Consider the following 24,634-nt stretch of genomic DNA (forward strand, 5'->3'; position numbering starts at 1 on the left):
GCTTAGGACGCCATGTTTTTTGACGTAGCTTCGCTTGGCGCAAACTGTATTGAAAAGTAAGGATAAATTAAAAAATGTAATAACGCAATTGTATTAAGAATTAAATTGTCTATCAATCCCTGTCCACCCTATATTTTTTAGTCACGTTTATGAGTATTTATGTATAAGAGTAGATCACTGTCTAAGTGGCGCAAGGACAAATTCTGACCAGCTGAGTTACATTTCACATTGTCTAACCATGATTTTGGTGGCTAAATATAAACATTTTCGATCAAACTGTATATGCATGTTGTAATGTGATGTTACAGGAGTGTCATCGGAAGAATTCTGAGAAGGTTAGTGAAAAAATTAATATCTTTTGGCGATGTTGACTTTTATCGCTCACTTTGGCTAGAATCAATGCTGGGCTGCTAATTGCTATGTGCTAAGCTAATATAACGATTTATTGTGTTTTCGCTGTAAGACACTTAGAAAATCTGAAATATTGTCTGTATTCACAGGATCTGTGTCTTTCGATTCGTGTATGCTGTGTATTTTTACGAAATGTTTGATGATTAGTAGTTAGGTAAACACGTTGCTCATTGTAATTATTCTAGTCCATTTGTGATGGTGGGTGCAATTGTAAACTATGCCATCTACCTGAAATATGCACTTTTTTCTAACAAAACCTATCCCATACCATAAATATGTTATCAGACTGTCATCTAATGAGTTTTTTTGTTGGTTAGGGGCTATAAATATCTTAGTTTAGCCGAATTGGTGATGGCTACTGGTGTTGGTGGACAAATAAAAGATGGTGGATTATGCTAATGTGTTTTTAGGTAATAGATGTACATCTTTACATATTGTGTCTTCCCTGTAAAACATTTTAAAAATCGGAAATGTTGACTGGATTCACAAGATCTGTGTCTTTCATTAGCTGTATTGGACTTTAATGTGTGAAAGTTAAATATTTTAAAAATATATTTTTTTTGAATTTCGCGGCACTGGTTTTTCAGTGGGGGGGGGGGGGGTGTGCCGCTAGCGCCACGCTGATCCTAGACAGGTTAATACTCAGAACACCAAACAAAAACAACAAAAGGAATAAAGAACTTCACATCTTGCAGGCTTCACAGAGCTAACAAAAAAAAAAGATCCCACAACATAGGTGGGAAAACAGGCTACCTAAGTATGATTCCCAATCAGAGACAACGATAGACAGCTGCCTCTGATTGGGAACCACACTCGGCCAAAACCAAAGAAATACAAAACATAGAAAACATGTGGTCCCGTGTGGTCCCGTGTGGCTCAGTTGGTAGAGCATGGCGCTTGCAACGCCAGGGTTGTGGGTTCAATTCCCACGGGGGGACCAGGGTTCAATTCCCACGGGGGGACCAGGATGAATATGTATGACCTTTCCAATTTGTAAGTCGCTCTGGATAAGAGCGTCTGCTAAATGACTTAAATGTAAAGAAATGTAATAGAATGGCCATCCCACATCACACCCTGACCTCACCAAATAGAGAAATAAAACGGCTCTCTAAGGTCAGGGCGTGACAGGATGATTGTCAATGTAATCTTGTCTATAGACTAACTCTTATCATGAGTGAAATTACATTCGGTGTAGTTTCGCTGGGCAGGCTGACTGGCATTGTTGTTGTTTTTCAGGGGGTAGATCGGCTTTAATAGTGCGGATAGATTGTAGATTCCATCAATGTAATTGTCTGCATCATTTCCAATGTTGACTGGCATTGTTTGTTTCCTGCTCATGAACTTGCAGGGATAAATTTTGCATTATTCTAAAAGCCTAATGCAACTTGTTAAAATGTTGTTCAAAATGAAGCCAACCTCTTTACCCTTATCATTCAGTTAGGCCTAACTTACATTTGATTGTGAAGTAACTTGCACACTTATCGCCCATTCCACCCATTTGTCATTCGTTCAGAGAGTTGGCATCGTTTGCTTCCCACCAGTCATTAACTTGGACAGGGTCAAGGATATGTTTTACATTATTCGGAAGGCCTATTGCAACACATAGCATGTTTTATTTTCCATTATAACACACTTGATTAGTAATAGAGTTACAGTAAATAAAACAGACCCATAACAGCTTATTTTTACAAACTAAAACGTAAAAGCAAATTGTATTAACTTGCAAGTCGTACAGTCAAATGATTTGCTGCTGATAAATAGGCATAACACAACCTCATCATTACACTATTGTCTTTCTAAATGAAATCAACCTCTTCACCCTCTTTATCATTCAGTTAGGCCTCATTTAAATTACATTGTGAAGTAAGGTCCACAATTATCACCCATTCATCCATTTGTCATTCATTCAGCGAAGAGAGAGAGATGCATTAGCACCTGACTGGGTACCAACGTCCTACAGCACATTGTCTTGGTGGGTTAAGTTAGGACTAGGTGTGAAAACAACAAGCAAAAAGGCTATAAATACTTTTCTGTTCCTGATTTCAAAATTCTTACAAATTAGCAATGTAAAATACAAACATTTAGGAAAAGTTAGGGAATGAGCAGGACATAGCTTGTTTGGGATTCTAGTGTTAAGAGCCTGCTGGTCAGTGGCTCTGTAGTTCATGGTCATGGTTCTGATAATGACCCAGGCTTCACTGAACAACCTGATCGTCTTACCCCCTCCGGACCAATCCGTCATACAAGTGGGGAGAGGCAGAGCATGCATTAGAATTTGCAGCTGTGAATGTTAGTTGAGCTTTGTCTAAGCAGTTCACACTCAAATATGTTCAAGTACTCATCCAGATAAGAACGCACATACACATGCACAAACGCAAACAGTTTAACATTCCAATTTAATTCAGCGGGCTGGGGCAGACAGAATAGTCTATTCCACAGTGTGTGCGTGTGTGTGTGTGTGTGTGTGTGTGTGTGTGTGTGTGTGTGTGTGTGTGTGTGTGTGTGTGTGTGTGTGTGTGTGTGTGTGTGTGTGTGTGTGTGTGTGTGTGTGTGTGTGTGTGTGTGTGTGCGCGTGTGTAGCGGGCTGCTTAGTACTCAGGAAAGCAGATGGAGGAAAAGAGAGAGGGAGAGGACAAAAAGGAGAGAGAGACTGATACAGCAGTAAATAGAGACAGAGAGATAAACAAGAACAGCACAAGCAAGAGAAAAAAATAAGAACATTGGAGGTGAACCCAGGCAGCAGAGAAAACACTGTGGAGATGAACCCAGGCAACAGAGAAAACACTGTGAGGAATAGGAAAGAAACGATCCGGAGAGAAAAAGACAGAAAACTACCATCCTTCCAGCCCTTGTGCTTGTAAACACCCAACAGGAATACTGTTCTTTACAGAGATAATATACTTCTTAAAGGGCCTAACAATACAAGATTTGAAATACTATGAGGGTAGCTGGAAGTATCAGTCAAATTCTCTGGCTCACTGAACAATGCTAAGAGTAAGAGTATATTCTACAACATCTTCCTCTCTATTTTGCACAACAACAGTGTTACTGTGAACAAAACAAATCAGAGGACACAAACACCCACAGGCACCAGGCCAAAATAGTGCAAGCTTTCAACAGTTAACAATGATTTCCCTCTCAGGTCCTTATAGTCCTGAGATCCTCCTCTAGAGGGGTGAGAGGTCAGAGTCTCGGTCAGCTGTCGCTCTGCTTAGTGGCATGGAGGATGAGTGACAGGTCGCACGCACGCACGCACGCACGCACGCACGCACGCACGCACGCACGCACGCACGCACGCACGCACGCACGCACGCACGCACGCACACACACACACACACACACACACACACACACACACACACACACACACACACACACACACACACACACACACACACACACACACACACACACACACACACACACATCCTTCCAGGTCAGTCAGGTCAGGGTCAAGGCAATTACTGCTACTGTGTGTGGCAGGCAGCTCATTCTGACAGACAGCTAATTGAAAGAAAAGTGTTGGGCTTCTTATTCCTTAATAAGTGCACTATTTTTGACAAGGGCCCATCGGAAATAGGGTGCCATTTGGGACTCAGCCTCCGTGTTCTCCTCCTTCACTTTGGGCTCCCGTGTGACACAGCGGTCTAAGGCACTGCATCTCAATGCTAGTGGCATCACTACAGACCCAGGTTTGATCCCGGGCTGTATCACAACCAGCCCTGATCGAGAGTCCCATAGGGCGGCGCACAATTGGCCCAGCGTTGTCCGGGTTAGGGGAGGGTTTGGCCAGGGTAGGCCGTTATTGTAAAATAAGAATTTGATCTTAACTGACTTGCCAAGTTAAATAAAGGTTCAATTAAAATTCCCTCCCAATGGCTCCTAAATGGCCATGCAGGCTCCCTGCCTGATAGACTGTGAGGCTGTCCCAAATGGTAATGATGGAGGAAAAAAATAGATACACTTACATATCAGGATATTATTTTTGACGGTAAAGCATATTATATTGTTTTGACAATATACAAAAAGTTTTTGCCCCCTTTCTATAGTCTCTAAAGTATCTAGTTTAGCAAATGTTATATACTGAAAGATATCAGATCTTCAACCAAAACCTAAAATTAGATAAAGGGAACCTGAGTGAACAAATAACACAACAATTACATACTCATTTCATTTATTTCATAAACAAAGTTATGCAACACCCAATTCCTCTGTGTGAAAAATGAATTGCCCCCTTACACTCAATAACTGGTAGTGCCATCTTTCACAGCAATGACTCCAACCAAACACTTCCTGTAGTTGTTGATCTCCCTTGTCGCTGTGTGTGGTTTTCGCCAGGCATAATGGGACCCATGTCATCCAAAAAGTTATACTTTTGAATAATATGTCCATAGACCATTCTTCCAAAAGTCTTGATGATCATCCAGGTGCTTCCAGGTGCTTTTTGACAAACTTGAGTCAATTTTTGGACAACATGGGTCCAAACACTGCATTCCACAGTAAAACCTCATACTAACGGTCAAGCATAATGGTGGTAGTGTGATGGTTTGAGGATATTTTGCTGCCTCAGGACCTGGACGACTTGCCTTAATAGAAGGAACCATGAATTCTGCTCTGTATCAGAGAATTCTACAGGAGAATGTCAGGTCATCCGTCTGTGAGCTGAAGCTGAAGTGTAGCTGGGTCATGCAGCAAGACAATGATCCAAAACACACAATCAAATCTACATGAAAATGGCTAAAGCAACACATTTGAAGTTTTGGAATGGCCTAGTCCAAGTCCTAATCCCAATTGATATGTTGTTGTAGGACTTGAAACGAGCGGTTCTTGCATGAAAACCCACAAATGTCGCTGAGCAGATTAGCATGGGCCAAAATTTCTCCACAGAGATGTGAAAGAAATCAACAACTACAGGAAGCATTTGGTATCATTCATTGCAGCTAAAGGTGCCACAACCAGTTATTGAGTGTAAGGGGGGCAATTACTTTTTTACACAGGGGAATTGGGTGTTGTATAACTTTGTTAATTAAATAGATAAAATAAGTGTACATTCTTTGTTGTTGTTTTTTGTAAACTCAGGTTCCTTTATCTAATATTAGGATTACATTCAGTATAAAAAAATATTCAAAAATAGAGAAAATCAGAAAAGGGGGAAATGCTTTTTTACGGCACTACAGTTGGCTGTACTAGAGAAAGGAGAAAGGAGAAACCTGTAGGTATAATATCTAGGTCTCCAAGGTTGTGTAAACTCAATGTTCAAATCAAGTATTTCATTGGGTTTGTGAGAAACCAATTGATGGTGCCATCTGAAGCTGAAAGGAATTTATGCGCTTGGCATAGCAGCCATCTCACCTCATTTGTTGGATATTAGACTGTCGCTGTGATGTAATTATGTGACAAGATCCTTTTCTCTCCTCTGAGGATTTAGGTATGCGAGTGTGTGTGTAAGAGAGAGAGAGAAAGAGAGAGGGGAGAAGTAAGAGAACGAGAGAAACAGAGAGAGATGAGCACGTGTGTGTGTGTGTGTGTGTGTGTGTGTGTGTGTGTGTGTGTGTGTGTGTGTGTGTGTGTGTGTGTGTGTGTGTGTGTGTGTGTGTGTGTGTGTGTGTGTGTGTGTGTGTGTGTGTGTGTGTGTGTGTGTGTGTGTGTGTGTGTGTGTTCTGGGGCTGGCAGGCTGTCATTTGTCTGTCATTCTGCCCTCATCCATTGTGTGACCTGCCTCCACCCATCCATCTCTTCCTGCCTTTAATTCTGCACTCCGCACTCTGTGAATGTATACATGTGTGTGTGTATGTGTGCATGCGTGAGCGTGTGTTTGTGTGTGTGTGCACTGGCATGTGTGTGTGTGTGTGTAAATCTCTATAACCCTCTCTATTTCCTGCTGTCTGTTTACACTTAGTGTTTGCTACGGCCTGCTGTCTCGAGGACAGTGAGAAACGGCTGTAACATACAGCGTCACATCGGGATGAAGCATATTCTCACACCAATTGACTCCACTAGCAGAGCTCCACTATATAAACTAAGCTATGCCTGCTCCCCCTCGAAATAGAGCCAGGGATACACCCAAAGAGATGGACAAAGAAAAAGAGGAAAGGGGAAAAAAAGAAAAAAAGTGAGTGAAGGGATGAGGGAGGGATGAGGGATGAGGATGAGGGATGAGGGATGGAGTGATGGACAGACGCACCCTGGGGTCTAAATAATGAGGCGGCGAGTGAGATGTTTGTTCACCCCGGAAGAGTGCGAGAGAGTAGTGTATAGAGAGTGCGAGAGAGTGCGAGAGAGAGAGAGAGAGAGAGAGAGAGAGAGAGAGAGAGAGAGAGAGAGAGAGAGAGAGAGAGAGAGAGAGAGAGAGAGAGAGAGAGAGAGAGAGATATTTGTTCAGCTTCGGGAGAGATGTTTGCACAGAGAAATGACCTCAAGATGCATTGAGTCTTACAAAATACTAGGAGAGCTTCCATACAACGGGAGAAGAGGGGCCTAGAGAAGATAACTAGTCAATGTCTGCAACGTGCCAACTAAACCAAATAATTGTCAGAGCTAGATAGTGTGAACAAAATGATAACAGCTGTGGTAATAGCCGTCATATTGAAGGTCCATCTGTACGACAGTAATCCTCAGCTGTCTTTAGCTTCACAAGGACATGTACTGGATATGTGAGAGAGTGATGTGATAGAGATAAATACAACAACAGAGGACTGCATATGTTCTGTTAGCAATATGAACCTCTGTCTATTTTCTAAGATCTCTGCCTTCTGTTCAATTCATTCTGTTCTGTTCTAAAAATAGAAATACAGTGATTCTAGTTCTATTTGTTTTAACTCCATGGTTCTAACTGTCAGGCCTGGCCTAGTGAGCTCAGCTAACCAACATGTCCCCATGCAGAATGACTCTGTGATGCTGATGAGAGAAATGAGACACAGAAGGGGATACAGTTCAGGAGAGATGGAGTAAGAAGGAGGACACAGTAAGAAAGAGAAAGCGTGAGAAGTGGAGATTTAAATAAAGAGAGAGAAAAAAAGGGAATAAAAAGCTATGGAGTTAAAAGGACAGGACACACTGTGAGGTAGACAGAAAGCCAGGGATATACCTCAAGAAAGAAAGAGAGATGTAGAAGAAAAAGGAAATAAATAAAAAATAGTGCATGGTGGTGGCATATCCCCTGATTAATCTTCTCATTAGAATGTAACCCACGGCTTATTTTTCCATTAATAATCCATTGTGTGAAGAGCTGTCTGACGCAGAGAGAGACACAAAGAGAGAGAGAGAAAGAGGGATAGAAAGCACAAGATAGAGAGGCGTCTCACCTCGCCTCCCAGACACAGATTAACTTCCCAGGAGCCTGGGAGCCTGGAGAGTCACGAATTGCCCTGCAGTGAGGGAGCACATTTACCTTGTTGTGTATTGAGTATAGTGGTGGAGGGCACATTAAGGAACGGGCACAGACACTCCCATATATAGCGTGCATGCCCCATAGGTGTGGAAGTTCACAGTCATCTGCCTACATGGCGTTCATGTTCATTTCCTGCACCATGGAGTAAATAGTCTAAATTTATCTTTGTGTCCTTGTTATTGGATTGTACTTTCACCATGTCACGGACATAATACTGGCATCAAAGTGGATTCGGACTGGAATGTTTTGAAGAGGTTTAACGAGTAAACGTCAAAGTGTATTTTCCTTTTCCGACGCTATCATGGCTTTGATTGGGAAGATTGAGGAGTTTGTTGATGAAAAGGATAGCTACTGGGAGGAGTACATTGAAAGCTGGAATGTTTTTCGTTGATAATGACATTGATAATGCCAAACAGAAACCCATTGTGCTGATGAGCGTGTTGTCTACATTACGTTCTCTGCTCGCTCCATCCCTCCCTACTGCAAAGAGTTATGATGATATAGTGGCATCTCTGTCAGACATTGTGCATATATTTCATTTTCATAACTGTAAACAAAAGGCAGATCAGAATATCTCCAGTTTTATTGCTGGGCTGAGCCGGATTTCGGTGCACTGTCATTTTGGAGATCAGCTGGAGCCGATGCTGCATGACAGAATTGTTTGTGGGTATTAGACGAGTCTCTTCGGCGCCTATTGGCTGAGCCCAATATGAGTGGCTGAGGAAAAAGCCTTGGCGGCTGAGACTGCTGCAAATAACGCCCACCTGCTTCACCTGGAATGACCAGGTCCTCTGGCATTCATCACACTGCACTTAGTGGACCTGTGTGTGCAGAGGGGGCGGAGTCAATGTCCAGAGAGGATGTCAGAGCCTGTTTCAGATGTGGGGGGGGGGCCATAATTCCAACAGCTGTAGGTTTAGTGCTGCAACCTGTCACCACTGTAAACGAAGGGGACATATACACTATATATATCAAAGTATGTGGACACCCTTTCAAATTAGTGGATTCGGCTATTGCTGACAGGTGAATAAAATCAAGCACACAGCCATGCAATCTGCATAGACAAACATTGGCAGTAGAATGGCCTTACTGAAGAAGAGCTCAGTGACTTTGAACTTGGCACCATCATATGATGCCACCTTTCCAACAAGTCAGGTCGTAAAATGTCTTCCCTGCGAGAGCTAACCCAATCATCTGTAAGTGCTGTGGAAAAGTAGAAATGTCTAGGAGCAACAATGGCTCCACCAGAATTCTTGCAAGACAATGGGGTATTAAGACAATGGTCACAGGCCCAGTTAAAGACGCGGGGTAGAATTTTGGTGGATGTCAGCTATCGAGGTGACCCCAGCAGAGACCCCTGCAAAACTCCCCAGATTCTACTATCAAGGAGCATGAAAAAGCTTTCCAGGGGCTTGGGCTTTACAGGGGGCACCCTGTGTCCATAGCCAATCGACCCTAAGTTCTTTAAAACTCGACCAGTACCTTTCACTCTCCGGCCGAAGGTATGAGGCTCTGGAGAAACTGCAGTGGTCCCTGATGTTTACCCCTTGCCAACGCTGGCTGAGCTGTTTGCGACGTTGGCAGAAGGGGTGGTGTCTACAAAGCTGGATATAAGACAAACCTACCAGCCTCTAGCTTTGGATGATGATACAAGGGAGCTCCCGAATATCAACACACACCGAGGGCTTTTTAGAGCAACAAAGCTCCAGTTTGGAGTGTCCAGAGCTAGCAGGCATCACAGGGGTCCAGGCGTATCTGGATGACATACTGATTACAAGCCGGACCCTGGAAGAGCATAACTCTTGGCTGAGGGAAGTTCTGAGGCACTTTGTGGAAGCAGGGCTGCAAATGCAGAGGGAGAAGTGCATTTTTGCTGCACCCAGTGTTGAGTTCCTGTGGTTCAACGTTGACAAGGATGTCGTACAACCAACCCAGGATAAGGTAAAGGCCATTAAGGAGGCACCTTCTTCCAAGAACAAGTCTGAGCTTCAGTCGTTTCTGGGGCTTCTCAACTTTTACAACAGCTTCCTGCCTGATAAAACTACAGTGTTGGAGCCCCTGTATCAACTACTGGACCAGGCAGCTCCCTGGAGGCTAAATGGCTGCTGCAAGCAGATGGGCTACTAGCCCACTATCACTATGGTCTGTGATGCATCTCCATATGGGCTAGTTGCCTTATTGAGTCATGTGGAATCTGATGGTCGTTAGGCACCTATGTGCTACACATTTAGCACCTTAAATGTCACTGAGTGGAACTATGCACAGCTGAATAAAGAGACAATGGTGATCATCTTTGCTGTCAAGAAGTTCCACCAGTCCTTGTCAGGTCACCATTTTGTGGCCTACACTGACCACAAGCCCTGGCTGGGCTTGCTTCATCATATGAAGCCCATGCACCAGATTATTTCACCTCGATGTTCAGATTGAGCCTGATATTGGGAGCCCATAGTTATGAGCTCTGCTATTGTCCAGGGAAGCAGCTGGTTAATGTGGATGCCCGGAGTCACCTGCCACTCGCTACCCCTTTGTCTGTGGCACCATCTCCCTGGGAAGTGATGCTGTTGATGGTGCCTGATGCCCGTCTCCATGCTTCTAGGATAGCCACACTGATCTTGAAGGATCCTGTCCTGTCCCCGGTGCTTCGCTGGGTGCTGCATTGATGGGCCTCTGAGGTTCCTGGCAGCCAGTTTGGGCCCTACTGGTCATGTCAGAATGAGTTGTTGGTTCACAAGAACTGTGTGTTGTGGGACAGTCGGGTGGTGGTTCCTCGCATAATTTGCATACTGGAATAGTGAGGATGAAGGCAATGGCACAGAGCTATGTGGTGGCCTGGGAAGGACATGTCAATTGAGGCAGTGGTGTGCAGCTGCGCCACCTGTCAGGAGTCACTACATGCTCCACCCAAGGTCGCTATGCACCCATGGGAGTAGACAACAAAGAAATGGTTCCGTCTTTGTAAAGACTTTGCTGGGCCATTCAAAGGAATTAACTTTCTCATTGTAGTGGATTCCCACTCAAAGTGTCTGGAAGTAGCCACGGTTAGTTTGATGTCCTAAGCTGCTGTGATAAGCACCTTCCGTCTCCTGTTTGCCACAAATTGGGTGGTGTGACATCCTGGTGTCAGACAATGGATCTGTCTTCACATCTGCTGAGTTTAAAGAGTTCTGTTGGGCAGAGCGGAATCAGACGTCATAGCAGCCCCATATCACCCATCCTCTAATGGCCAAGCTGAACGCATGGTTCAGACAACCAAGGAGGCTCTGTCTGGGATCTCGGTGGGTGACTGGCAGACCCGACTGTCAAGGTTCCTGCTGTCTCATCATGTTACACCCACGGCTACTACTGGGAAGAGTCCAGCCGAGCTGTTAATTAACAGGCGATTGACAACTGCCTTAGACTGGCTTAGACTGGCTGCACCTGGACTTCGCATGTGAAATGCGTCTAAGGCAGGAGGATGATGCAGACAGGGGGCCACGGTCATTTAAGGCATTTTGAACCTGACGAGCTACTCTGGAGGCCCTAAGTGAGTCCCTGCAGTCATGGGAAAAGCCATTGGACCGGTCTCTTACAGGACCCGGACACCTGATGGTCAGGTGCACCGACGCCATGTGGATCAGCTGCTGGGCCAGGAGGCAGCAGCCCCCTTTGCTGCCACCTCCTTCCTCCAGGCCTGGATGCTCTGGACACCACTCCTTTAGGTGGCAGAAGAGTGCCAACTCCAGAGCCAAACCCTGATACTCAGCACCAACTTGCAGCTGAGCCCTCTCCGGCCGCAATTGAGGTGCCACCTCCACAAGCACAGAGGCTGCCGTCAGAGACTATTCAGGCACCTCCCGCACCACGCCCAGTTAGGAATCGCCGTCTCCCCAATGTTATGGGGAACCCATTCTGTGACTGGAGGAAAGGAGTGTTGTGTATTGAGTATAGTGGTGGTGGGCAAAGACACTCCCGTATATAGTATGCGCATCGATTTATAAAAAATGAGCAATTCAGTTACATATGACTTCTCCCATAGTGAGGCCTAGCCACAGAGTGTATAGAGGAATGGTATGCTGTCTCTATCCCAGGCCCCTGTCCTCATTACCTGGGGCCTCTGACCTCATTACCTCGGGCCCCTGAGGGTCCACTGACTCACCCCTAGAAGAAGGCCATTACAACCATCACAGCCACTGCCTTAGAAACACCTGGTCTCAGTCTCAAATGGCTCCCTATTCCCTACATTGTGTGGTTCTTTTGACCATGACCCTGTAGTGCACTGTTAAGATGTGATGTGTCTGTATCTGTTGTATCTTGTAGTGAATTTGCTGTTGTATTGATTTATTGAATAATAGTGTTTGTGAGTTGTTTGTTCTCAGGGCACCATTGTGAATTCTCAATTGGGTTCCGCTGAATAAATGAAAGTGAAATACAATACAGAGAATAGGGCAACGCTTGGGAAAGCAGCCTTAATGCATGCTTCCCTGTGCAATGTAAAGTCATAAATAAGCCCTTTATTGGGGTATATATATTTGTCATTTAGTAGTGGCTTTTATCCAAAGCGATTTACAGTCATGAGAGCATGCGTTTTAAACATAAGGTTGGTCGCAGGAATTGAACCAACTATCCCAGGCGCTGTAAGCACTGTGCTCTACTTACTGAGCTACAGTGGACCAACACATTTTGTTGGCCTACAGCAAGTGTTGTTCTTTTTATTCCAAACGGTAACTAATGCTTTAAAATTTTATTGTAGAAAACTCCCACCTTTATCCCTCAACAGTGCCATATCTATGAGCAAAAGGCATTTTTTGTCTAAGATATTAAATCTACAAAAGAGTCTGCAGCAAGTGCCTGACGTGACATTTTGGTTTGGAGCTGTGGGGTTGCAGTGGGGGTGAGAGACACAGTCTCTGTGTGTATGTGTCACTGAAATGATTCTGAGATAATAGTATGGTCCAATACCTCCAGACCCAAGGTGATGTGAGCTGCTATTTTATTTACTTGTCTTTAAATTCAGAGGAATCCATTTGAGTCCACTGCCCTCAGAACTAAACATCCTCTTCGGAGGAAGATGTACAAAGACAGACGTCTTCTTCACCCATCCAAGGATAGGAGGGATGCATTTAATTAATTTGGCTTATTTTCTCCTGGGGGGTGCCAGGTTAAATTGGTAGAGCATTCTCCCTCCTGGGTGCAACAAATATGGCCCCTAACAAGGCACTCCTCAAAATATGTTAATGAGACAGAAACAACAATACCCTGCACCCACTAGTGGATATGATACACTACTGTATTATGTGGGGCGGAATTACAGTACCATTCAAAATACAGCAATTTTCCCACAATGCACCATTATTTATAATAGGGATCATCAACTAGATTCAGCTGCGCGCCGATTTTTTCTTGAGCACATGGTCGGGCGGCGGAACATAATTACAAATAATTTGTAGACTGCAAATTGACAGCAATAAGTCCAATCAGATATAATGTTTGACTAAAACATAATCATTTCAAACCTTGCTTACATTTGAATACGATCACGTGTCTCTCTATTTTGCGTGGGAATACTTGGGAACAGATTTCTTAAATTAAAATCACTTGGAGATTTTTGTCCAAAAATGATAATTGTTTTGCTCTGAAAACTTGGTGGACCAAATAAAACCATTGGCCCGCAGGCCGCCAGCTAGGTAACCGTGATCTACAGTGTGCTGCATTTGTTTTGTTTTACTGTTGATAATATCTAAAATTACTCTATAAATTACAGTTTTCCATTACAGTGTGGGTATGTAGAGTATGAGATACATATGAAAAAGGAGCACAAACAGAAAGTGTTTAAGATGACACTCAAACTCCCAGACAAGATTTGACAATAACAGGTGAGTCTTACCTTGGCGATCTGAACACACCAGTTGAGCAGCAGCTGGGAGCCGATGTTGTCCTTGTGTTCGTGGATGTAATCGAGCAGGCAACCGTGGGGCATGAGCTGGGTGACCAGCTGGATGGTGGGGCTCAGGCAGACCCCCAGGAGACGGACCAGGTGGGGGTGTTCCATGCTGGCCATGATCAGAGCCTCCTGGGGAACACACACAGGAACTCAGGCCCACGCAGAGACCATACAATACATTCACCAATTTTGGAAAAATGCTGTTGTTAACATAGCCTTGTTCTGTCCAATGTTCTCTACCTATATAGTACTCAAAATACGACAATTCATCTTAAGTTCAAAATAATACAATATAAAAATTGCTGGCAACCATTCAAACCAGGGTTCGGAACTTTAAAGGGAGTGTAGCACTTATTTCTCAATGCCAGAAATACATAAACAGTAACTTAAAAGCACCCCAAGTCAACATTCCCAATTTACAAACTCTTAAATCAATTGTTATAATATGATGTTGTTCTAAAAGTTGGGTTTGAGGTTCTCTAAATCAGCTCTAACTTTAGAAACACATCCACAATGCCCCGCAGTCAGCATCACACCATCAATAAAAAAGAGTCAAAAGTGGGAGACATTTGTTGAGAATGAGGTGATTTGGGCGTCTAATTGTCAATCTGCGGGGCACATTTATTTCATGACAACTTCCAAGGCTACCACCAATGGAAGGACTGCTTCAGCAAGAAGTTGCTTCTCAAAGTGGATGCTTTCCCTACCATCAATGTGGCTTCTAAAGCAACTCAATCAGTCAGCAGCACCAGCAGAGACCGAGCATTATCATGGACTTCAGTGAGCATGGAAGTCAACTGGGTAAGTGAAAGAGATAGCTTGCTATGCTAACGTTATCTAGATCTAGTGCATTTAGCTCATGTCTTCACTCTAAATAACACTGATAAAACTAACCAAATGTAAACACGTCTGCCAGCTGTTGGTAGCTAACAGCTGATGCTGTCATACTATAGATCAGGGATGGGCAGCTGGCGGCCCCGCGGGCCTGCTTTTGTAGGCCTGCGGGTACATTTCCAAAAACCAAAAAATATATACTGTATATATATATATATTTTTAGGAAGTCAGTTGAGGTCTCAACTTAATGTTAAGAGTTAAAATAGTAGAATATACAAGGTGTACAAGGTTCACTGACAGTCACTCAATTAGCCCATGTCAAAAAAAATTGGGGGATTGGTCAATTAGCCTGTTGGGGATGGGGGCGCTGTTTAGACTATTTATGCTAATGTGGCTAATTTTTTAAACGGCTTCCCACAAAATCCTTGATCGTACAATATGCATATTATTATTATTATTGGATAGAAAACAGTCTATAGTTTCTATAGGAGTTGAAATTTTGTCTCTAAGTGGAACAGAGCCCATTCTACAGCAATTTCCCTGACATGGAGTCAGATTTGAGAAATGTTGGCCACTTTTCTGAAGTCAGTTAAAAGGGCACTGTCGTTGCTATGACTATACGGACACTTCTTACGTCTTCCCCTGGATGCCTTTACGTGATGACGATTCCAACGGGGTCGATTGCTCGTTCACAGGCCCTACAAATGAAAAAAACCTTTAGCTAGCAAGTCTTTTCTTGCTGCGTAACGCGCGTGGAAGACACCGACCCTCTCCTGTTCCAAGCGTTAGTTTAGCCTGTTATATTTCTCCGGTCATCTTTTCACTCGTTATAGGAGTTACAAACATCATGAAGTAGTTAATTTAAAGCGTTTTATAGCAATTTATATCCGTTTAGTGCGATTTTGGGACATTTATTTTTGCAACGATGTGAAAAGTTGGGCACGCTTTTCAGTTCATCCCGAACGCAGTTGACATTTCCACATGGCAAGAGGACAGCTTTCCACCAAAAGACGATTTCTCCCAAGAAAGGATCCTTTGCCCAAGATACTGATGGAAGAACAGCTCAAGGTAGGACATTTTTATTATGATAAATCGTGTTTCTGTCGAAACATTTTAGTGGCTTAGGACGCCATGTTTTTTGACGTAGCTTCGCTTGGCGCAAACTGTATTGAAAAGTAAGGATAAATTAAAAAATGTAATAACGCAATTGTATTAAGAATTAAATTGTCTATCAATCCCTGTCCACCCTATATTTTTTAGTCACGTTTATGAGTATTTATGTATAAGAGTAGATCACTGTCTAAGTGGCGCAAGGACAAATTCTGACCAGCTGAGTTACATTTCACATTGTCTAACCATGATTTTGGTGGCTAAATATAAACATTTTCGATCAAACTGTATATGCATGTTGTAATGTGATGTTACAGGAGTGTCATCGGAAGAATTCTGAGAAGGTTAGTGAAAAAATTAATATCTTTTGGCGATGTTGACTTTTATCGCTCACTTTGGCTAGAATCAATGCTGGGCTGCTAATTGCTATGTGCTAAGCTAATATAACGATTTATTGTGTTTTCGCTGTAAGACACTTAGAAAATCTGAAATATTGTCTGTATTCACAGGATCTGTGTCTTTCGATTCGTGTATGCTGTGTATTTTTACGAAATGTTTGATGATTAGTAGTTAGGTAAACACGTTGCTCATTGTAATTATTCTAGTCCATTTGTGATGGTGGGTGCAATTGTAAACTATGAAGTCTACCTGAAATATGCACTTTTTTCTAACAAAACCTATCCCATACCATAAATATGTTATCAGACTGTCATCTAATGAGTTTTTTTGTTGGTTAGGGGCTATAAATATCTTAGTTTAGCCGAATTGGTGATGGCTACTGGTGTTGGTGGACAAATAAAAGATGGTGGATTATGCTAATGTGTTTTTAGGTAATAGATGTACATCTTTACATATTGTCTTCCCTGTAAAACATTTTAAAAATCGGAAATGTTGACTGGATTCACAAGATCTGTGTCTTTCATTAGCTGTATTGGACTTTAATGTGTGAAAGTTAAATATTTTAAAAATATATTTTTTTTGAATTTCGCGGCACTGGTTTTTCAGTGGGGGGGGGGGGGGGTGCCGCTAGCGCCACGCTGATCCTAGACAGGTTAGACTAGTAAGAAATATAACGAACTATTTGCAGCATTACTGCAAAAATGGAAGAGGAAAGTGGAAGGGGCAAAAAGTAACTTGTCTGTCGGCCCTGCATTTAGGAACCGAATTGGTTAAAATTGTGATAAATTAAAAAGTATATCAGTTTCATTTCAGGACCAAACAATTTACAGCCGTGCCATATACAATTGAAGTCGGAAGTTTAGATACACTTAGGTTGGAGTCATTACAACTCGTTTTTCAACCACTCTACACATTTCTTGTAGTTGTAGACCGCCACAAGTCTGGTTCATCTTTGGGAGAAATTTCCAAATGCCTGAAGGAACCACGTTCATCTGTACAAACAATAGTACGCACGTATAAACACCATGGGACAAAGCAGCCGTCATACCACTCAGGAAGGAGATGCATTCTGTCTCCTAGAGATGAACGTACTTTAGTGCGAAAAGTGCAAATCAATCCCAGAACAACAGCAAAGGATCTTGTGAAGATGCTGGAGGAAACAGGTACAAACGTATCTATATCCACAGAAAAAGCAAGTTCTATATCGACATGACCTGAAAGGCTGCTCAGCAAGGAGGAAGCCACTGCTCCAAAACCGCCATAAAAAAAGCCAGACTATGGTTTGCAACTGCACATGGAGACAAAGATCGTACTTTTTGGAGAAATGTCCTCTGGTCTGATGATACAAAAATAGAACTGTTTGGCCATAATGACCATTGTTATGTTTGGAGGAAAAAGGGGGAGGATTGCAAGCCGAAGAATACCATCCCAACCATGAAGCATGGGGGTGGCAGCATCATGTTGTGGGGGTGCTTTGCTGCAGGAGGGACTGGTGCACTTCACAAAACAGATGGCATCACGAGGAAGGAAAAGTATGTGGATATATTGAAGCAACATCTCAAGACATCAGTCAGGAAGTTAAAGCTTGGTTGCAAATGGGACTTCCAAATGGATAATGACCCCAAGCACACTTCCAAAGTTGTGGAAAAATGGCTTAAGGACAACAAAGTCAAGGTACTGGAGTGGCTATCACAAAGCCCTGACCTCAATCCTATAGAAAACATGTGGGCAGAACTGTAAAAGCATTTGCGAGCAAGGAGGCCTACAAACCTGACTCAGTTACACCAGCTCTGTCAGGAGAAATGGGCCAAATTTCAACCAACTTATTGTGGGAAGCTTGTGGAAGGCTACCCGAAACGTTTGACGCAAGATAAACAATTTAAAGGCAATGCTACCATATACTAATTGAGTGAATATAAACATCTGACCCACTGGGAATGTGATGAAAGAAATAAAAGCTGACATAAATCATTCTCTCTACTATTATTCTGACATTTCACATTCTTGAAATAAAGTGGTGATCCTAACTGACGTAAGACAGGGAATTGTTATTTGGATTAAATGTCAGGAACTGTGAAAAACTGAGTTTAAATGTATTTGGCTAAAGTTGTATGTAAACTTTCGACTTCAACTGTAGATTGCAAAATAGTTGGGAGATTTGACATAACGATTCCACGGCACATGGTTTATGAATTGATATGCAAAACGACACCGGATTTTTCAATTTAACTTCTTGCGAATATAGGGGGTGCTGTTTCGACTTAGCATAAATTGGTCTCCAGATTAAACTAAAAAGCTGACTAGCATAGTCTAGCATAGCGTCACAAGTAAATACTAGCATCTAAATATCATTAAATCACAAGTCCAAGACACCAGATGAAAGATACACATTTTGTGAATCCAGCCATCATTTCTGATTTTTAAAATGTTTTACAGGGAAGACACAATATGTAAATCTATTAGCTAACCACGATAGCAAAAGACACAACTTTTTTTCCCACCATTTTTTTCCTGCATAGGTAGTTATCACAATTTTGATCAAATAAAGATATAAATAGCCACTAACCAAGAAACAACTTAATCAGATGACAGTCTTATAACATATTTATTGTATAGCATATGTTTTGTTAGACAAATGTGCAAATTTCAGGTATAAATCATAGTTTACCATTGCAGCCACCATCACAACTCTCACCAAAGCAACTAGAATAACTACAGAGACCATTGTGTATTACCTAAATACTCATCATAAAACATTTCTGACAAATACACAGCGTACAGCAAATGAAAGACAAAGATCTAGTGAATCCAGCCAATATTTCATATTTTTTAAGTGTTTTACAGCGAAAACACAATGTAGCATTATATTAGCTTACTACAATAGCAAACCACACAGCAGCATTGATTCATGCACGTTAGCGATAGCGAATAAACCAGCAAAACCTCATCAGATGACAGTCCTATAACATCATATTACACAATACATATAGAGTTTGTTCGAAAATGTGCATATTTAGCGGCACAAATCGTAGTTATACAATGAGAAAAGTAGCCAGGCTGCCAACAATATGTCGGGAGAAATCTTGGGAGAGGCACCTAGTCTAATCAGTAACTAATCCTAAACTTGACTAAAAAATACAGGTTGGACAGCAAATGAAAGATACATTAGTTCTTAATGCAATCGCTGTGTTCATTTTTTTAAATGAATGTTACTAAAACATACAGCGTGCTTTAAAGCGAGACCGCACTGAAATTAATGGCGGAATATGAGTTCTACATTTTTCAACAGAACAATGAATTAACATCATATATAGTTCTTACTTTTTGATGAACTCCCATCAGAATCTTGGGCAAGGTGTCCTTAGTCCAAAAGAATCGTTGCTCGGTTGTAGATTGTCGCCTTCAACGTTGGAATTAGCAGTAAACATTAGCCATGTGGCAAAGACGTGTCCGACTCACTAAAACGCAGCACAAATAAATATCCGAAAATCGCAATATACCGATATAAACTGATATAACTCGGTTTAATATAACAACATTATGATGTCTTTAACACCTATATCGAATAAAAACAGAGCCGGATATATCTAAGGGCTATGACGGGAGCGTTCTAGAACGACAGCCAGAGCTCCTTTCTGCGTCCTGGCCAGGAGAACAAAGGCCGGAAGACCCCTTGTGAGACCATATGCTCACACATTAACATTTGTGGCCTGCTGGAGGTCATTTTGCAGGGCGCTGGCAGTGCACCTCCTTGCACAAAGGCGGAGGTAGCGGCCCTGCTGCTGGGTTGTTGCCCTCCTACGGCCTCCTCCACGTCTCCTGATGTACTGGCCTGTCTCCTGGTAGCGCCTCCATGCTCTGGACACTACGCTGACAGACACGGCAAACCTTTTTGCCACAGCTCGCATTGATGTGCCATCCTGGATGAACTGCACTACCTGAGCCACTTGTGTGGGTTGTAGACTCCGTCTCATGCTACCACTAGAGTGAGAGCACCGCCAGCATTCAAAAGTGACCAAAACATCAGCCAGGAAGCATAGGAACTGAGAAGTGGTCTGTGGTCACCACCTGCAGAATCACTCCTTTTTTGGGGGTGTCTTGCTAATTGCCTATAATTTCCAACTTTTGTCAATTCCATTTGCACAACAGCATGTGAAATTTATTGTCAATCAGTGTTGCTTCCTAAGTGGACAGTTTGATTTCACAGAAGTGTGATTGACTTGGAGTTACATTGTGTTGTTTAAGTGTTCCCTTTATTTTTTTGAGCAGTGTATAACATTTTAGAGTGGACTTGTATTATCACAAGCACAAGGTGCACCTGTGTAATGAGCAAGCTGTTTAATCAGCTTCTTGATATGCCACACCTGTCAGGTGGGTGGATTATCTTGGCAAAGGAGAAATGCTCACTAACAGTCATTTGTGTATATCTTTTGGGGCTGAGAAAATATGTTTTTTGTGCGTATGGAACATTTCTGTGATATTTTATTTCAGCTCATGAAACATGGGACCAATACTTTACATGTTGCATTTATATTTTGTTCAGTGTAGCTAAGTTTGTCACTGGTATGCGCTTGGGAGGAGAGAATTCACTTTCTGTTTCATCTGCTGCTGGCTTGCTAATCAAATACGTATTTCCACTTGTAATTTTTATTCTATAAAGGATGTAATTGTGTCAATATGTCGTGAATATTGGAGAAAAATCCTCACAGCCGAATTCCATACTAAAAAGTGAAGTACCACTTACATAGAAATTACCATCTTAGGTTTGGGGCTTTCTGCCAGTCTTCATGGTTTTTACATGCAGGGAGTATAAATTGTATACTTTTTCTTGTTAGAACCCATGTATATGACACATTATAAACTGGGTAGTTCGAGCCCTGAATGCTGATTGGCTGACAGCCATGGTAAAGCAGACCATATACCACGGTATGAGAAAACATGTATTTTTTGCTGATCTAATTACATTGGTAACCAGTTTATAATAACAATAAGGCACCTCGGGGGTTTGTGGTAGATGGCAAATATACCACAGCTAAGGGCTGTATCCAGGCCCTCCGCGTTGGTCATATATCACACTCACTGGGCCTTATTGCTTAAATTACACCAACACATAAATTTACTACATGACCAAAAGTGGGTGGACACCTGCTCGTCGAACAGCTCATTCCAAAATCATGGGCATTATATGGAGTTGGTCCTCTCTTTGGTGCTATAACAGCCTCCACTCTTCTGGGAAGGCTTTCCACTAGATGTTGGAATATTGCTGTGGGGACTTGCTTCTATTCAGCCACAAGAGTATTAGTGAGGTCGGGCACTGATGTTGGGAAATTAGGCATGGCTCGCAGTCCACATTCCAATTCATCCCAAAAGGTGTTCGATTTGGTAGAGGTCAGGGTTCCGTGCAGGCCAGTCAAGTTCTTCCACACAAATCTCTTCCCCAAACTTTTGCAACGAAGTTAGAAGCACCGAATGGTCTAGAAAGAATATAATTTTATGCTGTAGCGTTACAATTTCCTTTCACTGGAACTAAGGGGCCTAAACCAAACCATGAAAAACAGCCCCAGACCATTATTCCTCCTCCACCAAACTTTACAGTTTGCATTATGCATTCAGGCAGGTAATGTTCTCTTAGCTTCTGCCAAACCCAGATTTGTCAGTCGAACTGTCAGATGGTGAGCTTTGATTCATCACTCCAGAGAACGTTTTTCCACTGAGTGCAATGGCGTCAAGCATTAACACCACTCCAGCCAACGTTTGGGCATTGCACATGGTGATCTTAGGCTTGTGTGCGGCTGCTCGGCCATGGAAACCCATTTAATGAAGCTCCCAACGAACAGTTCTTGTGGTGACGTTGCTTCCAGAGGCAGTTTGGAACTCGGTAGTGAGCGTTGCAACCAAGGACAGGAGATTTTTATGCGCTGCGCGCTTTAGCACTCAGCAGTCCTGTTCTGTGAGCTTTTGTGGCCTACCACTTTGTGGCTGAGCCGCTTTTGCGCATAGATATTTGCACTTTACAATAACAGTGCTTACAGTTGAGCGTGGCAGTTCTAGCAGTGCAGAACATTTACGAACTGACTTGTTGGAAAGGTGGCATCCTATGATGGTGCCACATAGAAAGTTACTGAGGTCTTCAGTAAGGCCAATCTACTGCCAATATGTGTCTATGGAGATTGCATGTCTGTCTGCTCAATTCTATTCACCTGTCAACAACGGGTGTGGCTGAAATAGCCGAATCCACTAATTTGAAGGGGTGTCCACATACTTTTGTATATACAGTATAGTGTATGTGATGGGGTCCATTATCTGCTACCTGGACTTTAAAGACAATTACCTCAGAATCATCTTTTTGCATATAGAACCTTAAAAAAGCTCTCGATATGTCAGGGGGTAAAGGAACTCTTATGACTGAAATGCATTTTGAGCTCATTCAAATCATGCATTATTCCATTTGGTAACTGATGAGCAGCACAAGTAAGATCAAGAAAAATATTAAAATGTAATCACTCAATTCTCAAGATACATACAGTACATACTAGCACTCACAAATGTGCACACAGCCACCAGCCTATTAGTGTTAGCATTGAATGAATGTGAGTGTGAATGTGAGTGTCAGTGTGTCTGTGTGTACGTTCAATTGCCCGTTTCTATGTGTTTATACAGATCCAGATACAATGGGATCACAACAATTTAACAAAACAAAACCTAGATACACCATTTCCATAAACAATGGAGGTTTAGACCACTAGCTTTTATATTGCAGTAATAAAGAATGGCCCAGAGCTGTGGTTAGGTCTTCAAAAGGAATAACTCCATGCCGCAGCACACACAGGCATTCACACACACACACACACACACACACACACACACACACACACACACACACACACACACACACACACACACACACACACACACACACACACACACACACACACACACACACACACACACACACACACACACACACACACACACACACACACACAGTGACTTCCAGAATACCATGGAGTTGACAGTTAACTTAATGAGTATTCATCCTCCTGCTACGCTGCTAGCTGCAGGAGGGACCAAGGCTGCTGCTCATTGGCCGAACATCGCCAGGGGCCATCTCCACGTCTGTGTGTGTGTCTCTGTGTGTGTCCTTGTGTGTTTGCGTGTGTCTCTCCTCGTCCAAGACATGTGCCACTGCGTTTTGATTGCTGTTTAAATGAAGAAGCTGTGCGCAGACTCTTCCCATATCCTCCATGTCAGGGCAGGAGGAGAACAGAGGGAGGGGTACGGAGGGAGGAAGATGGAGGTAGGAGAGCGGCGGAAGGAGAACTCAGGGAGAAGAACTAAGGGAGGAGAGTAAAGGGAGGGGGAAGAACGGACAGCGAGGGAGGGGAGCAGAGGGAGGAGAGCGGAGTGAGGAGAGCAGGTGGAGGAGTATAAAGGGAGGAGTGCAAGGGAGGGAGGTGAACAGAGGGAGGAGAGCAGAGGGAGGAGAGCGGAGTGAGGAGAGCAGGTGGAGGAGTATAAAGGGAGGATTGCAAGGGAGGGAGGTGAACAGAGGGAGGAGAGCAGAGGGAGGAGAGTGGTGGGAGGAGAGCGGAGGGAGGAGAGCAGGGGGAGGAGTGTAAAGGGAGCAGAGCGAGGGAGGGAGGTGAACAGAGGGAGGAGAGCAGGGGGAGGAGAGTGGTGGGAGGAGAGCGGAGGGAGGCAGCTCCTACAAAAGCTTCCTTGGTCTGAAGCTTGCCGCTGAAGTCTGTCTCTCCAGCCGTTTAAGATTGCTTCCCAAATGGCACTATATTACCTTAATAGTGCACTACCTTTGACCAGAGCCTGTAGGGTAAAGTAGTGAACTACTGTATATAGGAAATAGGTTGCTATTTGGAATGTTAACTCCCCTCCCCTCCCCTACCTCTCCACGTTGATCCCTCCTGCTTAGTCAATTAAATCTGAAGGTCTTCCTTCCCCCTTACTTACACCCTCCTCCCCTACGCTGTCCTCCAGCTGAGAGGTGGCTTTCCCACCAGCAGAGAGACTCAGGGCAAGACCTGGTTTCATCTACTATTTAAAATAATTTCAAATACTGTTCCTAATTGCGCTGGCCTGTTGCAATTTAACCAATAGAATAGTACACTCCAGGCAGGGTAAAGCAAGTAAAAAATTGAAAGATTTCAAATAGTATTTGAAACCAGGTCTGCTGAGCACCATTGGCTCCTCAGGGGAAGAATGGAAGAGAGGAGAAGAGAGTAGATGAGAGGAAGAGAGAAGAGGAGAGTACAGAGGGAGGAAAGGAGAGAAACAGACAAGGGAGGAAGCGAGGGGAGAAGAGTTCATTAGCGTGGTGCTCAGCTGTTGAAACACTGTGGGGAATGCCCAGCCTGCCTCCTCCTAGGGCCGTCACTTACGACCGCCCGCAGAGACACGCGCTGCGTACTGCACACATAAACACACTCACCACATGACGTACATTCAAGCACATGTGTACACACACATCAAAGCAAGATGATAAAAATGTAAATACAAACATGCTGTAATACGAACACAGTGTCAGACCGACAGACAGATAAAAAACACCAGTGTA

The 24,634-nt window shown here is 43.2% G+C and overlaps 1 protein-coding gene across 4 annotated transcripts in view; it reads right to left on the reverse strand.

Annotated features, from left to right (window-relative positions):
• Positions 1-24,634, reverse strand: part of LOC129816567 (receptor tyrosine-protein kinase erbB-4-like) — a 634,779-nt gene that overhangs the window by 61,394 nt on the left and 548,751 nt on the right. For 2 of the 4 annotated variants that reach the window (XM_055871183.1, XM_055871185.1), the window contains one exon: positions 13,665-13,847. In XM_055871183.1, coding sequence (XP_055727158.1) covers positions 13,665-13,847 — 183 coding nt within the window. Of the gene's footprint in view, positions 1-13,664; positions 13,851-24,634 lie in introns of all 4 variants that reach the window. The other 2 variants (XM_055871182.1, XM_055871184.1) reach the window with 1 other exon arrangement.

This window comes from Salvelinus fontinalis, chromosome 19 (genome assembly GCF_029448725.1).
Source record: "Salvelinus fontinalis isolate EN_2023a chromosome 19, ASM2944872v1, whole genome shotgun sequence".
In the NCBI taxonomy this organism is placed as follows: domain Eukaryota; kingdom Metazoa; phylum Chordata; class Actinopteri; order Salmoniformes; family Salmonidae; genus Salvelinus; species Salvelinus fontinalis.